Source organism: Podarcis gaigeae (genome assembly GCF_964106915.1).
Source record: "Podarcis gaigeae genome assembly, chromosome: 3".
Lineage (NCBI taxonomy): Eukaryota > Metazoa > Chordata > Lepidosauria > Squamata > Lacertidae > Podarcis > Podarcis gaigeae.
This window is the reverse complement of record NC_139680.1, coordinates 16330491-16347448: the sequence shown is the minus strand read 5'-3', so window position 1 is coordinate 16347448 and position 16958 is coordinate 16330491. Positions and strand designations below refer to the sequence as shown.

Sequence of the window (16958 nt, the reverse complement as noted above, 5' to 3'; positions counted from 1 at the left end):
ATATATATAGTAATCAGCTAAAAGCGCCTTGTTACTAGTGTGTCAGTCTTTATGCAGTACTTAAGCTGCTCATACATTCTAGCTGCTCATATTAACTTGCCGTTTGGAACACAGTCATATGAAATCTTGAAAGTAATTGCTTATTATCATTAGTATTAATTCACAACAAAAATTTCAGTCTTCCTCTACCTGTAAGCAGATGAATGCTAGTGTAGTGAGCATCTGAAAAACATGATTCCACTACTTTTTCTTCAGCTAAAAGGCAAAAACCACTGAATTATTGAACTTCTAATGACAACTATTTTGCTGAGTCAGCCAATGAGAACTCAGAGCTGGGGTTGGCAACCTTTTTAGACATGTGGGCACATTTGCAAACCAAAGAAACCTTTGTGGACACATTCACACATTGCAACCAAATGTAATCCCTCCCCACTCCACAACAAAAAAATTAAGCAACCTGTAACTCTGAATATAGCCTTACGTCACTGGAGACACAAGATAATTGGTTTTAACTATCAGATCCGCAGGAGTTTTCAGTCACTTTGCTGCTAAAATGGAAAGAGCTTGGAAGAGTGGGATGAAGGGAAAATTGAGCTCAGACAACAAGGTCGAAAGCTTGAGAAAAGAAAGTATGGGTCCAAGAAGGTGGCACAGATGCCAAAGCGAGATGGCAAAAGGGCAACTGACCAAGTAACCTGAATTGGGCACACCAACCAATTCAACAGTACAAAATCACAAGCTATGACTGCCCTACCACCAAAAGTGTGAAATTTAAAATGATAAACTGTGGCATAAATACAAATACAAATGTATAATGACCCCTTAAACCTCCCGATGTGGTGACCAGCTCTGGATAGTATGGGTGGAAGCAAATGGCTGCTGTTAAAACTGAACTGATGATGAAACTTACTTATAGGCGGTTGTCTGTAGGCTCCAGCCGTATGTTAAACTTCTGCACAAGGAGCACAACCACTTCCTCACAACTGTTTTGAAATCTGGGGAGACAGGGTATGTGGTGGCTGCAGATAAAATGTAGGTTATAGGTACCCTGCTGTGTATGCTTAAGCAGGTAGAGGCCATCTGCTGACTCCCCTGTAGCATAAGGTTACCAGACGTCCCTGTTTCCCAGGGACAGTCCCCGGATATACAAATCAGTCCCCATACAAAATCCATTGAAGTTGAAAATTGTCCCTGGATTCATTGAAAAGAATCTGGTAACCTTACTGTAGCAGTTAGGGATGGGCACTCTGGCATTGCTTCACAGCATTACCCAGCCAGTCTGCTGATCTAAAGGGGAAATACTGGAAACACAGGAACTGCCTCACTACTGAGTCAGATACATCAGTGGTCCATCTTCACTAAAATTTCACTAATATTTTCTTTATTCTGAAATATCTTGAGTATGCATGACTACAACAGTGGAGCCACTGACACCCTGAAAAAAGCATAACAACAATTATAATCTGGTTTCAAATAGAAGCTTTGTTTTCTCTGATATTCAAGGAACAGTTGCCTACTTAGTCCTACAAAATAAAACATATCGTGGAAGGTGTCAACTGTGAGATGGGAAATGTAAATATCCAAGAACCCATACAGCAAAGAGCTTTGTTTTAGTGGCACTAATTAGCAATTATGTAGAATTAGGTCATTACTTACAATAGTACATTCATCATACACAAAGCTTTACGATGTACTGACTGGCTTCTTGCTCTTCAGAAGCCTTGGGGGAGGTGAGTATCACACAATGGCATCAACAATTTTTTTTTTCTGAACAGAAAAGAGTTTATAATTCCCTGTGAAGTATTTTGAATTACAAGTGAATTAATTATCTTAGTTTTGGCTTACAAAAGTGTCCTCCCAGCATCACCTGGGAATCTGAGTGCGATATGCTGTGTGTGGTTTCAGAATTAAAGGTAAAGGTAAAGGACCCCTGGCAGTTAAGTCCAGTCGCAAACGACTCTGGGGTTGCAGCGCTCATCTTACTTTACTGGGTGAGGGAGCCGACGTTTGTCCACAGACAGTTTTTCCAGGTCATGTGGCCAGCATGACTCAGCCACTTCTGGTGAAACCAGAGCAGCTCGCGGAAACACTGTTTACCTTCCCGCCGGAGCGGTACCTATTTATCTACTTGCACTTTGACGTGCTTTCGAACTGCTAGGTTGGCAGGAGCTGGGACTGAGCAACAGGAACTCATCCCGTCGCAGGGATTCGAACCGCCGACCTTCTGATTGGCAAGTCCTAGGCTGTGTGGTTTAACTCACAGCGCCACCCGCGTCCCACAGTTCCTCCTGGTACCGTGACAACACAAATGAGAGATGAGGAACAAAAGAATCCCAAGTTGTCTGGGCTCCAGAGTTTGTTTGCTGTTGATAGAGTTATCCTCCAAGCAGGGCTCATTGAGTCCTGACAGACGTGAGCCAATGTAAATACTTACACATCCTCCTAAGAGAGTGGGTATTGTGCATCTTTTCTACTTTTAATAGATATGTCATAATTAAAGAGGCACAAAAAAGATTACTGAATGAAGGTAGGCTCAGTCTTGAGATCTCATAAGGGGGGGGGGGGATACATTCCTATGGTGGCTGCTTTAGCATTTGTGAATGTGATTTGTCTGGTGGGATATTTCAGTTTAGCCATTGGGGAGAAGAGCTAATTCTCTATGAAAGAAGCCCAAGAGGAGTGCCATAACGTGAGTGAATCATTGTATTTTTGTGTAAAGTTGAAAAGCCTACTTTCGCCATTATTGACTTAAGCTAGATGACAGTAGGGTGATGGCTGATTTTCATTTCAATCAGCAGCCTGTGATTACTACTTTAATTAGAATATAGAAATAGAAAGCAGCTAATTTTGAGCTACCCGAAGAGAATGTTTTAAAAAGGGAATATAGTGTTGATAATCTAAGGATCCTTACATGCAAAAGTGACTAAAATAGAATACTCCAATGCCATTAGGAAGGATCGGCAAAGTCCTTAAATTAATATCATGCTGAAAATATTCTTACAAAGATTGCATGCCACTCACAGTCTCTGCAAGTGGTAGCAAGACACCAGGAGGTCCAGGTGCTTACCCAGGCTTGTGTTTCTGTTGGGAAACCAAGGCACAACAGAGACCAGTGTCTTTAAGATGTAGCATTTATTCTACACATATTTACACCTCTGGGTCTACTTTGGAGAGGGTTCTGAGCATTACATCTCAAGAACTACTTGTTCCCCACAGCAGCACAGCATTGCAGCCCAAGGCATCCTGCATGATGTCTCCATGCCTCTGTTCCAGCCTCCCAAGATGGTTCTGTCGTGCATGGCCTTTGCCTGGAGTTCCAGCTCCACCCTGCTCCTTCCCAAATACCCTTGCCGGGGAAAAACCCCCCAAGCCTTGTGCAAAACAACACTTTTTTCCCCTTTAGGCGCAGCCTGCCCGCTCCCCCTGATTTCCTACCTCATGGAAGCTGAAATTCTAAACCTTTCTCAGCTCATGTTAACAATGGGAACTCCCCTCTCTGCCCACTACCAGAGAATCTCTTGCCCTGGTTTACATTGATGGCTTAATGACTAGCTTCCATTCTTAAAGACTTCTTTCCCAGCCTGGAAAAGAAGCTTAGCCTGTATCTTCCTTTCAATACTCCAAATATTATATAAATTTTACCATTTATTCATTTCGAACACTCACTAAAACTAACAAACTCTCTTACCCTAGATCTTGAACAGTATTGTTTCTTATTTTCCAAACACACAACCTAAGCAAAGGTTTATGCTTTGTTAAGAAAAAACAGTAATCTATTATGCAAGGGTTTTGTTTGTTTGTTTTTTACCTTGAGAATGCTTAACCAACCTTGCTAAAATGAGGAAATATAGAAAGTGAAGATGAGGTTCCCTGCTGATAGATGTAACATGGAAAATAAATAAATAAAGGTTTATTTCAGCCAAAAGGACCGGCTTGCTCATAAGCAATCCCTAAAAACAGGAGACTTGCAATAAATAATACAAAAAGAGTAGGCTGATTTTGTGAAACTATCCAGCTCTTATCGCCATGTATAAGAGATATCTCAGAAGTATTGTGTACTTTGCAGTCACAAAGTGACCCTAATCTACCCATGTATATTAGTGTTCTTCATTATAGGGAAGTGACTACCAATCTGGCCATTTTTATGAGGTGATTAAATTTGTTTTTACATTTCCAAAATCTGTAAAGAACATGAAAAGCCTATCTGTGCTTTGTACTCTGCATTAAAATTTTCATAAATGATGCATCCTGGCCAAAAAATATCCTGCGTCTTTGAACACTTTGGATCAGCCATCGGATTTAGCTGCCTCAATCAATTCAAAATGTGGTATGTGGGGCTGAGCCCCTGCTGCAGTGGACCAAAGCCCTCATTTTTCCAAAAGTCATTCATGATAGGACATTTATACGTTTCATGAAACATTTCACTATACTGTGATTTGATGCACATGCTTAAATAAATAAATATGCCAATAAGTAAGTAAGTAAGTAAGTAAGTAAGTAAGTAAGTAAATAAGTAAATGGTGTTATATAATGCTATACAGGAAGAACACTTAAGGACACGCAAAGCTTCCTTCTCATTAAAATAATAATAATAATAATAATAATAATAATAATAATAATCAGCATTTCTGCTCATCTGCTCTGGAGGCAAACTGATTAGAAGTCTCCCACATAGAGATGATGTCCTTTTCTGAGCAGAGGCCTGTCACGACTAATTTGCTGTGCCACCAGTGAACAATAAAAGACGAATAACTCAATATGTAAGCCCTCAGGGCTGGGACTGTGTCAGTTCAATGTTCTGTACAGCTTCTACTATACCACTGGTGCTACGTAAGCATTAAACAAAGTATCCAGTTAGAAAATAAAATCAGCAGAAGATAATAATACTAACCAAGAAACTAAACAAAACCTCAAGCACAAGGAAAATGTGGCTTTAGTCAAAACTACTAATTTCATTAAGTCCTTCTCAACACTGTCAAGACCAGGCCACTGGTAGAACGTCTTTTGCACAGAACACAACTTTGAAACAGAAATCTGCAAAGATTTCTACCAAGGAATGGGAAACTGACACCATTAGCTAGAAAAGCTGCCATTTCTTTGTAATATTATAATGAGCAAACAAGTGGTCGTATCTCTAACCTTGTCAAATGAGCACCAAAAACAGCATTCTATCCATTTGAGGGGCTTAATGTGCTTTTTTGAATGCATTTCTAGAGGGTAATTTCCTACAGGACAAGGCCCAATTCTATTCTGTGATCTGAAGGATTCTATTAAACCCTCAGAGTATTTTGTAAAATGTGAAAATGTAGTTTACCAAGGAGATAACCTAGGAGGCTGCAGTGAATTAGCCTGGTACTGCTGACTATTGCCATTCTTGTGAACTCAATGCAAAGGATTTCTACACTTACAATATATTGCCATTTACTAACCTCAAACTTGATTTACCCTCTAGCTGCAAGTCAGCAGACTTCAGTGTAAAACATGGCCAGAAATTAGTTCCACTAAGGACTGTATTTCAATACCAGATCAGAGCAATTCGTAAAGAACAACTAGATACGAGTCATTATTTACTATGTGTGTTTCTCAAGGGAACCTGGTGTAGATCGGCTTTAGTCAATGCTGCTGCGGTGGTCTTCCTTCTAATGGAAGTGCATAAATTTTTTCCACCATGCTGAGTTCTGCATTTAGCATGCAGTAACTTTTGTGCTATATCGGAATAAGAGACTTTGGAAAGGTGGTTGCTAATTTGTATGGATTGTTCATTCAAACCTAAATACATGTGCTTGAACTCCCATGGAAATAAACAGAACATACTGTCTTAGTAAATGTGTTCAGGATTATAGCTGACCAGCTTTGAAATCCTGAGGGGTGTATGCGTGTATGAGCCAAAACAGTTATCCTGATGATTAAAGAATTAACTCTGGCTGTAATCCTCACCCCAGTTGCCTGGGAGTAAACTCAATTGAATTCAACAGGACTGACTTCTGAGTAGATATGGCTGTCAGTCACTTTTTACAGTTAGATAGTCTCACTTACTTTCTCTTAGCTATCCAAGGGGAGCAATTAGTCCCCCTTAAGTTTTATTTGAGCAGTAGAGTACCAGGATTTCTTTAATTATTGTCCTATTGTTCTAAGACAATTTGCACGTGCTTAAAAAATGGTTTGCTCCCAAATATGGATGATGGAGAATTTTGTCAGAATCAAAAATGAGTTTGGAAATGGCCACAATCTGAATGTTTGTCGGAGGTCAGGAACAGAAATTATGCAAGCGAATACAAGCACTATATGCTACGGTGTGTTGTTTATCCAGTTCACAAATGTTAGGCTATTTTCTGCATTGCTTTTGACGTTGCCCTTCCAAATTGATTATGTAATAAATTACATAATTAATTAGATTCGCTTCAGCCACTGCAAAGAGCAAGACAAAAAACAAGTTTTAGCAGAAGCTGAACTGCAGCAGAACAGAAACAGGACAGGACAGAAATCATGGCCTCCTTACATCCCTGAATTCATGAACTATGAGCCAAAGAAAAATAGCCCCAAATGCTAGTTGGCAACTGCTTATGCAATCAATTGCACAATGCCACAGTAGGTAGAGTCTATAGCAGTTTTCAGGGCCAGACTACCCAGGGGAGGCAACCTCCTCAGGTCGCAGGAACCACAGGGGCAGCAGATCTTTATTCCCCGCTTGTTATTGAGGCAGACCTTCACTCACCGCTTCTTCCCCAGCAGGGAGGGGGGTGCTATTTTGTGGTTTGCCTCTGGAGCCCAAATATCTCAAGCTGATTCTGGCAGTTTTCGTCTTACTGCTTATGCATGAGTTCTCGCTCAAGCGAAACAGTCATACAACATAGTATATAACCCAATACTTATATCGGCAAAGGATGCTTTCTATATGCAGTTGAGCCTCCTTGGACGCAACACAGTAGATCTGTTCTATCCACAACAAAATGCCATGACTTATAAGGGAAAAAACCTTATAAACCTTACCAACATAGATCCCAGCACATAGTGGCGAATTCTAAGTGTTATTGAGTCAGTCTTCACCATCCCCAATCATAGCTGACAAGAGATTCAGGACTACCAAGTCTCACGTTGCTTTTTACATGACAAAAAATGAGCAAAAACCTTGAAGGGCAATTTGTACCCTTTCACGCTGCTGGAAATAGTTTACAGGCCGGGTAATAGTTTAAAAATATGGACATTCTGTTGTCTGGCTAAGTAACACACAGTGAGATCCGGATTCATTTTACATACTACCCCCACAATTCAGGAATCAGTGCAACTGTTCAATCTCATGGTTTCCAAGAAAATGCAAAGCTCAACATGAAAGATTTTGAACTTATATCTATAGCCATACCTCATGATAATTCTTGCTTAACCATTCCTTGATTGTGGTAAGTGCAATGATTGCAGCTGGCTCGTTTGGAAAACCTAAGCAAAGAAAGAAATAGAAGAAATAGTTTTTATCCATGCAGCTACACATCTTTAAATATAACAGCATAACTTGATGCAAATATTTTATGCATATATGTTCAGATAACCTTTGGGATGACCTTTCCTGATTTAAGAGCAAACCTTTATTTTTAAGTGAGACAACCCATTTTGACAACAGATATAACCCCACCACTTGGCCTTCCATCATATATGTCATCTCTTTCATCTGTACCACACCGACTTGCATTTATTCGTGCAAGATTCAATGTTTTTCCATCGAACCTGCTGAGCCACAGATTTTCCAAGGGTTTGGTGTCTCCGCTATGCGAGTGTGACGGGAAAACAGTTGAATCTCTTCCACATATAATGTTCAACTGTCCCTTACATAGCATAGCCAGGACTAAATTCCTGGGTCCTGCTTTACTGCGCTTGGTTGGCAGGCCTGTTGAGTCACATGCCGCACTGCTTTTGCAGGATAAAGATCCTTCTGTAACTCTGCAGGTGGCGAGATTCCTGAATGCGGTTATCTCACACACAAAAACCACCACTGAGAGCCAGTGTGGTGTAGTGGTTAAGAGCGGTAGTCACGTAATCTGGTGAACCGGGTTCGTGTCTCCGCTCCTCCACATGCAGCTGCTGGGTGACCTTGGGCCAGTCACACTTCTGTGAAGTCTCTCAGCCCCACTCACCTCACAGAGTGTTTGTTGTGGGGGAGGAAGGGAAAGGAGATTGTTAGCCACTTTGAGACTCCTGAAGGGGAGTGAAAGGCGGGATATCAAATCCAAACTCTTCTTCTTCTTCTTCTTCTTCTTCAAAAAACAACATCAACAACAAAAACTAATCGGACAGTTATGATGAGAGTGCATGACAGATCTCGTCTCCAGTTCTCCTTTTTCTGTGAACCGTCCCTTGGATCTTTCCGGGCCCCAAGCTGTTATTTGTCACTGCTCAATGACCCACCCTTGCATCGTGGTGTTCCCCTTCTGTTGTTAGATGTATTGGTTTTTATGTTTCTGTGCTTTTATGTTTGTACATATTTTATGGGCTAATAGCCGTAAATAAATAAATTTGAATTTGACAACAGATTTATCTGACATCTTCAACTCTGTCTTTGTTTAAAAGCCAGTTACAGTGCAAGTCAATGTATGTTCACTCTGAAGTAAGTCCCAATGCATTCAATTGCATTTCCTCTCAAGTAAGAAATTACAGGATTGCAACCTTAGTTTTCTGGTCAAAGAGGACCAGAGCCTGAGGAACAGCAAACCACAGAATGGAAATACAGGAGATGAAGAATTAAAGAGACACAATGTTGAGCTAGGATATGACCATAGTAAGGGATTAAAAACAAAAACAACAACCCTGCGGAGAGAAAAGCAATATTCAATATAATTTAATAATGATATGTGGTTACATGATGTACAGGATATTTAAAGCAAATTCATAAAACAGTTGCCAGCTATACCTTTTATTTCTTCTAGGCCTTTCGAATTAACGGAGCCACAATCCAAAGGGCACATGAATGCATACTCAGAGAGAGTAATTTAAATGTGTTTGTGTGTGTAAATACAAGAATGTGCACATAATCCTTCCAAATGTGCACATTTCCTGGTCATTATGCATAGTCTCCAACAATTCTTGAATAATGTATCTTAATTTTGTAGATTCTCTGGGCGCTATGGATATTCTCTGGTCAGCATGCATAGTCTTCAAACTATAGTTTTGGCATGTGGTGTATATCAACTAGAAGTTAAATACACTACAGTTCCCCAATTGCTAATACAGTGGTACCTCAGGTTACATACGCTTCAGGTTACAGAAATAGTGCTTCAGGTTAAGAACTTTGCTTCAGGATGAGAACAGAAATCGGGCTCTGGCAGTGCGGCGGCAGCAGGAGGCCCCATTAGCTAAAGTGGTGCTTCAGGTTAAGAACAGTTTCAGCTTAAGTACGGACCTCCAGAACGAATTAAGTACTTAACCTGAGGTACCACTGTATCCCAGGAAACTGAGGATGCGGAAGTAAAAGTTTCCAAGTTGTGCACCAGGATCAATGTGTGTAAGAGCTCTAGGTTCAGGCTCACACAGCAGGAAGTGATGCAAGTTCATAGTTGCATCATGATCCCAGAGCTCTGTATGTATATGTCAATGTACGCTGGAAGAAAATGATGGGGCCTCAATTATTCTGATTCCTTGTTCTGGTAGGTATCATGCACCCCAATTATGTTGGCGCATCTCAAATCTCAAGTCCAGTTCTCCAATTCTCATAGGCAGAAACCTTTCCTATCCCAAGTCATAGGGTATAATATACTGTGATAAAGTACAAAGCGCTCCCTTTGGCCCCTTCCATCTGGATCCTTTGATCCTTTGGATATTATGGAAATAATTAGGAAGCGCAGTACATACTTTAAAATTGGTTCTTATCTTTCCTCGCCATCATTAGTAGCTAGCTCTAGATTAATTAATTCCAAATGTGTTATTGCTAAAAATTATTCTAAGGTTGCTTCCACCTGCTGTATAGCAGGTCATTGACATACAAAGAAACAAAACGTTAATACTGATACTGTTGATGGTTCCTGACAAAAGCTGGGTTTGCAAGATAGACAGGTTATGCTACAGAGTAATTCTCAAAGTAAGATCCCAAAGTGACATTTTATTCTGTGTGTGTGTGTGTGTGTGTGTGTGTGTGTGCACCCACACAATTGCCTTGCTTTGAATGAGACGTATCCAATTTGAGGCTGATCTCTTTGGTCTAGCCTCAGAATCTGATCTCATGGCTTTGCTTTGTTCTGGCCCACGTGAAATTTCCCAAATAATTTCATTGGAAAGCTTTCCAAGATCTGAGCTCTCCAGATAAAAGCAAATAACTTTGCTGAGCAGCAACTCTCCTGAAAACTTTGCAAGGACTCTGCATGTTAAGCCGATTTTCCTGAACTACAGCTGCTAGATAGCACAGATCTAAGGTTTTTTTTACATGAATTCAGTTCAAAGCTAGGAAATGTTGGCTAATTACCCAAACAATTACCTCCTTAGCCAACAAGCAAACTTGAAAATACCTAGCTTAGAAATCATTTCTCTTAGAAGAGATAAGACTTAAACATTCTAATATTAGGTTCAGCCTTGGCAATAAGAAAACAAAGCACGGCAATATGAGCTACTGTATAGGAACCATTTTGAAATATAATTTGAATGGATGAAAAGATTAAAGCATCCCCCCTTTAAAATAATAATAATAATCTGGCTTTATGGGGGAAAGGCTAAATTGGCAGACTGTATAAGACTAGGACAAGTTTGATGTTCGTCTAACAATGAAATCACTTTTTAGATGGTTGTTTTAAACCTTTTTATTCCTCCAACAGTTCTGATCTCTAGCCATCCCTGTGCTTACTAGAAACGTATTTCTTCTAATCTCTAGCTCTTTCCCCTGGCTGCTACTATATTTCCTTGATCCTTTTATTTCCTGCGTGCCTTACAGAGTCTGCTGGGAATTGTAGTACTGCAGAAGTTCCTATATGCCTTTTTAATAGAGAATACAGAACAGAAGGTATAGTTGAAAGATTGATTGATCCAATTCTGTCCTAGCTCTATATGCATGGCTCATTATTTTAGATGGAAATTGCATGGCTGTATCCATGGAAAAGATTTTTTTTTAAATGAACTGCATATCCAATATATACCCACCATTTATAGATGAGTTTAAATTAATATCATAACCCCTTTAGCAACGGCCTCCGCAGTGCATTGTTTCCCTAACTTACTCTTCTATGGCTTCTTGATCATAAATTATAATGAACAGTGTTTCAGCCAACAGTGCCAAAACAGTATTTCAGCCAACTAAAATATATGATTGTTTATGCATAGCCTATTTTCAAAAGAAACATTTTTCTTCCAGCAGGAATGATTCACCTTTAAAATGCTAATATTTACACCTTCGTGTCCTTGCTGGAAGCTCTGATAAAGCAATACAAACACACACACACCAGCAATCATGTTGCCTATTTATATAGCTCAGATTTGTCCACAGTGACTGGAAGTAGCTCTCCAGGTTTCAGGTAAGAATCTTTTCCTGGATGTCAAGGACTCAACCCGACACCTTCTGCATACCAAAGCATGGGCTCCACCACCATGAATCTGGTTCAAATCCAGTAACTACCGTATTTTTTGCTCTATAAGACTCACTTTTCCCTCCTAAAAAGTAAGGGGACATGTGTGTGCGTCTTATGGAGCGAATGCAGGCTGCGCAGCTATCCCAGAAGCCAGAACAGCAAGAGGGGTTGATGCTTTCACTGCGCAGCGATCCCTCTTGCTGTTCTGGCTTCTGGGATTCAGAATATTTTTTTCTTGTTTTCCTCCTCCAAAAACTAGGTGTGTCTTGTGGTCTGGTGCGCCTTATAGAGCGAAAAATACGGTATTTGGGAACTGCAGAGCTTCTTCCACTACCCTGCAGAAAGATAAGAAGCTGTTCAATGTCCAGAGAGTTACTGCACCATTTGAACCATATTTTTAGAAAGCAGGGCAGGTGATAAAACGAACCAGGGGCTACCTTATCATGACAGCTAATGCAAAAGGCAAGGCTATTCACCGACAGGGCATGAGTGACAAGAGCTAGAATGCAACCCCAGGTTTCCAACCATTTTCACTGTTTTATCTTGGAGCTGTGTTATTGCTTATAACGGTACGGGTCTCTTCTCTTCCACGATGGCCTTCAGCAAAAAAGCAATCTTCATAAGCATGGGGGAATCAAATTACTTGAGTGAAATGAGCTCGAGGAGTCTCACAGGTAACCAATTGCTGGAGAAGCAGCTCAGACAATTCTGGCTAAAGGCTCAATTTCACAAAAGATAAAACAGGTAAAGGTAATAAGAGTGACACTGGCCTATGTTGCTGCAGTGAGTGTGCCTTCGGAATACTGAAAAGGACAAGGGCACCAAAAGCCAGGGGTGCATTAGCCAGTCGACAGAGGCAAGCGGCACAACGGCTTAAGAGAGACATGTTTGACAGGCTTGCTGTCGAAGGGGGAAACAGATTATTTACACCCCAATATGCACCTCTTTGAGGAATGTGGCCTTCCAAACTGAAAGCAAGCACCTCTTCTCCTATGCAATCAATAAATCTGATAAAAGGAAGTCCTCGAGATAATACACCATTAATGTTTTTAGGAAAACCTAGACAGCATATTAAAAAGCAGAGACATCACCTTGCCAACAAAGGTCCGTATAGTGAAAGCCATGGTTTTCCCAGTAGTGATGTATGGAAGTGAGAGCTGGACCATAAAGAAGGCTGAACGCAGAAGAATTGATGCTTTTGAATTATGGTGCTGGAGGAGACTCTTGAGAGTCCCATGGACTGCAAGAAGATCAAACCTCTCGATTCTGAAGGAAATCAGCCCTGAGTGCTCACTGGAAGGACAGATCGTGAAGCTGAAGCTCCAATACTTTGGCCACCTCATGAGAAAATACTCCCTGTGAAAGACCCTGATGTTGGGAAAGATTGAGGGCACAAGGAGAAGGGGACGACAGAAGACGAGATGGTTGGACAGTGTTCTCGAAGCTACCAGAATGAGTTTGACCAAACTGCAGGAGGCAGTGGAAGACAGGAGTGCCTGGTGTGCTCTGGGTCTATGGGGTCACGAAGAGTCAGACACAACTAAACAACTAAACAACAACAATGCTTCTAGGACCCAGGTCACACAACAGATATGAGTGCCAGGATGCCATTCCCTCCCTCCTCCCCCACCTATCTGGTATATTAATGGGACCTGCTGCTTAACATGGCCTGACAATTCAGCCCATCAGATGGTTGCATTTCTGCCACCCCTTCCACATAATTCCTCTGGTACAGAATGCATGGAAAGCTAGAGCTGCCGGGGGGCCACTAGGGGCGCATCGGAAGATGGCTGACAATAACATCTCTCCAACCCACACGAGGTAATTAAGAGGCTGTGATGGGAGTAAACAGCCTCCCTGTCGTCCCCCCAAGCATGTGGGGGGACTGCCCTTGCCTGCTGTGCCCTATACCACCCCTGAATTTGTGGGGGTGGGGGCACTAGGCAGGAAGCCCTTGTGCGGATCTTGGTGCTCCTGGACGCTGTCTCTGATTCGTGCCTCTAGCTGCAGCAACTTCAAAAGAAACAATTAGGAGGAAGCTAATGCACATATTTCAAGGAAGAAAGGGGAGTAAAGACTGCTAACTGAAGAGATCTCTGATAAACAAGATGGGTCGGAGGAACAAGAATAAATCATGAGAAGACACACCAAGGCTTGGTATGTTCGGCAACGGGACTGGATGGGGGAGGGGGGGAATTTTCCTTTCTTTTCTCTATGTGATTAACCAAGAATCCCCCCCCCCACACACAAGTCACAAGTCAGAAATGCTGTTTAAATGACTTAAACTGTGGATTTTAGACTGTGTGGAGATAATTTTCTAACCAAAGCATGTTTCAAGAAGATCGTGGAAAGCATAAGAGCTTTGGAATGACGCAGCAAAAAATGCCATCGCCATTTTGGCAAGTTCTGTCGGAAGACTTATGTCTGGGAGGAGGAACATATCTGTTTTTATATTGTGGGTGAGCCTCCTCAGAGGGACTAAAGAGCGACAGATTTGCAAGATTAATGATGGAAAGAGTGCAGTTATTTATGAAAGTGATGATATATGGAAACCATCTTGATATGATGATTGAAGGAATGGAAAAATTCACACAGGATTATAATTGGTGTTTACCTGCTTAAGGAGATTATCAGAAGAGATCATAAAGAAAAAAAAGAAAAATATACGAACAAGATGAGATGTGGAAACAGCAAGATAAGATTGGATAGAATTATGAACATTATTTGGACAGATTTGTGGATATTAAAGCAGTAGCAAGAAGATGATCAGAATCCCCCTTCGGAACTTGAAATATGGGTCCCCCCAACAAAAAATTCAAATTTGGCTTTGTAATTCGGAATTTATGTGATGTGATTTGATTTGATTGGTCAGTTAATAAAAAATATTTTTTAAAAAAAGAAAGAAAGCTACAGCTGCCATAAGTCCAGATTTCTCCGGACACTATCAAGATTTAAAAAGGCAAAGTTGATGTCGGGGGGGGGGGCATTCTGAAAGGTGGCACTTTGTCCTGGGTCTTTGGCAAGTCAATCGAAAAGCTCAGCAATTTTTGGGGTGTCCTGGTTTTTACTTTTTGAAATATGGCAACCCTGGGAAAGCAAAATTGCTTTATGAACCAGGCTGTACACTGCTGGCTGGCAGCCATTTCCCACGGCAGATTCAGAAATGGCTGCTGGCCATCGTGAGCTGTACTGCACAGTCTGCAAAGCCATTTTTCTATGCACCATTCTACCAACAGAGGGGTTAAACAGGCCCCGAGGAGAGGGGGAATAGAACCCAAGATGACTATTTTAAAATTTGAACCAGATCTATATCTGCTTTCATTAAGTTAACAAACGTGTATATGGTTGGATCTACTCTCAGAGACAAAACACAGACTGTGTGAAGGGATCCTTCCTCTGCACTCCAAGGATGCTAGAGTAGTGATCTCTATGTCTGCTCCCCAATTTGCAACTCGTCAGAACTGAGCTAACTGGAACTGGGGAGAGACCAAAGCAAATCATTCTGCTTACTTATTCAAATAAACTTGAAAAAGATAACAAAGTTGGGAAACAGTAACAATGCTTTTAATGAGGTGGGAGAATAAAGTAAGAGCAGAATTGTATGTTCATTTGATTCATCTTTTGGAAGAGAAGCAAGATGCAGGTGTTCATATTAGTACAAGTTCATATTAGGTAAAAAAAAGAAAAAGAAAGGTACAGTGGAACCTCGGGTTAAGTACTTAATCCGTTCCAGAGGTCCATACTTAACATGAAACTGTTCTTAACCTGAAGCACCACTTTAGTTAATGGGGCCTCCTGCTGCTGCCGCGCCGCTGCCGCACAATTTATGTTCTTATCCTGAAGCAAAGTTCTTAACCTGAAGCACTATTTCTGGGTTAGCGGAGTCTGTAACCTGAAGCATATGTAACCTGAAGCGTATGTAACCCGAGGGACCCCTGGACAGTTAAGTTCAGTCAAAGGCAACTATGGGGTTGTAGCAATCATCTCGCTTCAGGCCGAGGGAGCTGGCGTTTGTCCACAGCTTTCCGGGTCATGTGGCCAGCATGACTAAACTGCTTCTGCTGCAACGGGACACCGTGACAGAAGTCAGAGCACATGGAAACGTTGTTTACCTTCGTGTCGCAGCGGTACCTATTTATCTACTTGCACTGGTGTGCTTTCAAAGTGCTAGGTTGGCAGGAGCTGGTGCAGAGCAACGGGGGCTCACCCCATCACAAAGATTCAAACCACTGACTTTCTGATCAGCAAGCCCAAGAGGCTCAGTGGTTTAGACCACAGCGACACCCGCGTCCCATAAGTTCATATTTGTATTAATGAACAAACTGCACGGGGACTGGGATCACACTTTTTCTAGCCTTCACATGTTCAAGATGCTGTCTTCACAAATACAGTGGTACCTCGCAAGACGAATGCCTCGTAAGACGAAAAACGCGCAAGACGAAAGAGTTTTTCGTTTTTTGAGTTGCTTTGCAAGACGAATTTCCCTATGGGCTTACTTCGCAAGATGAAAACGTCTTGCAAGTTTGTTACCAATCCCTTGCACCAGACCTCGCCCGGCAATCCGTGCTTCGCAAGACGAAAAATTCACAAGGCGAAAAAACTCGCAGAACGAATTAATTTCGTCTTGCAAGGTACCACTGTACCTGCACGTGCCCACCAAAGCACAGGTATCCTATAAAAATGAAGAGTATAGGTTGTACCTTGAACACATAAAGGAATGGGAGGTGCCAGCAGGCACAATTCCAATCTTCTATCCTTCCCTCACTTATAGCTGTACATTCCTTTCTACACCAAAATGAACACATTCACAGGGCTAAAGCTTTATTCTCTCCTCTGTTACATGTAGGTCTGTGTGCAGTATTATTTTCTGCAATCAGACATCTTGACTGTCCAATTATGTAGTACAGGCATTTTGCAGGGTAGCATCTAATCTACTCTTAAAAGGCATTACATGCCTAATTTAAAATAACAGTATGTGGAAAATGAAGACCATAACTTGTCCAGTCCTCAGCAAGTTAAGGAGCAAGAAAATTGCTATAGCTTTGTTTTAGTTATTTTCAGGTTACACAGAAAAACAAGAAGATTCCCCAGCCCCCTCCTGTGTATATATAGCATCAGCTAAAGAAGTGAGTGAAAAAAATTCTTGCTTGTTTTATCATCAGTTAATGCACCCACACACAAAAAGCCATTAACAAATATTCAGGCACTGTGTGGTTCACATTTCACATGATGCACTTCAAGAAAATGGAAAGAGGCTATTTCTGCAAGCGTAGAAGATTAAATGGGAAAAATGCCAGGAAAGAGATTCACTTCAATGCATTTTAATGACTGCACAATGGAAGAATGGCATTCTTAGGCACTTTTAACTGTGAAATCTAGTGTTGCCTGAAAGCCTATCTACAGTAGTAAACAGGTATGGAT

The 16958-nt window shown here is 41.3% G+C and overlaps 1 protein-coding gene and 1 long non-coding RNA gene across 5 annotated transcripts in view; one reads left to right on the top strand and one right to left on the bottom strand.

Annotated features, from left to right (window-relative positions):
* Positions 1-16958, bottom strand: part of MACROD2 (mono-ADP ribosylhydrolase 2) — a 981328-nt gene that overhangs the window by 361032 nt on the left and 603338 nt on the right. For all 4 annotated transcript variants that reach the window (XM_083730558.1, XM_083730560.1, XM_083730559.1 and 1 more), the window contains exon 8: positions 7361-7434. In XM_083730558.1, the coding sequence (XP_083586684.1) occupies positions 7361-7434 (74 nt within the window). The remainder of the gene's footprint in view (positions 1-7360; positions 7435-16958) is intronic.
* The window catches only part of LOC310840809, a 603259-nt gene that overhangs the window by 40187 nt on the left and 546114 nt on the right, over positions 1-16958 (top strand). The gene's annotated exons all lie outside the window — the stretch shown is intronic.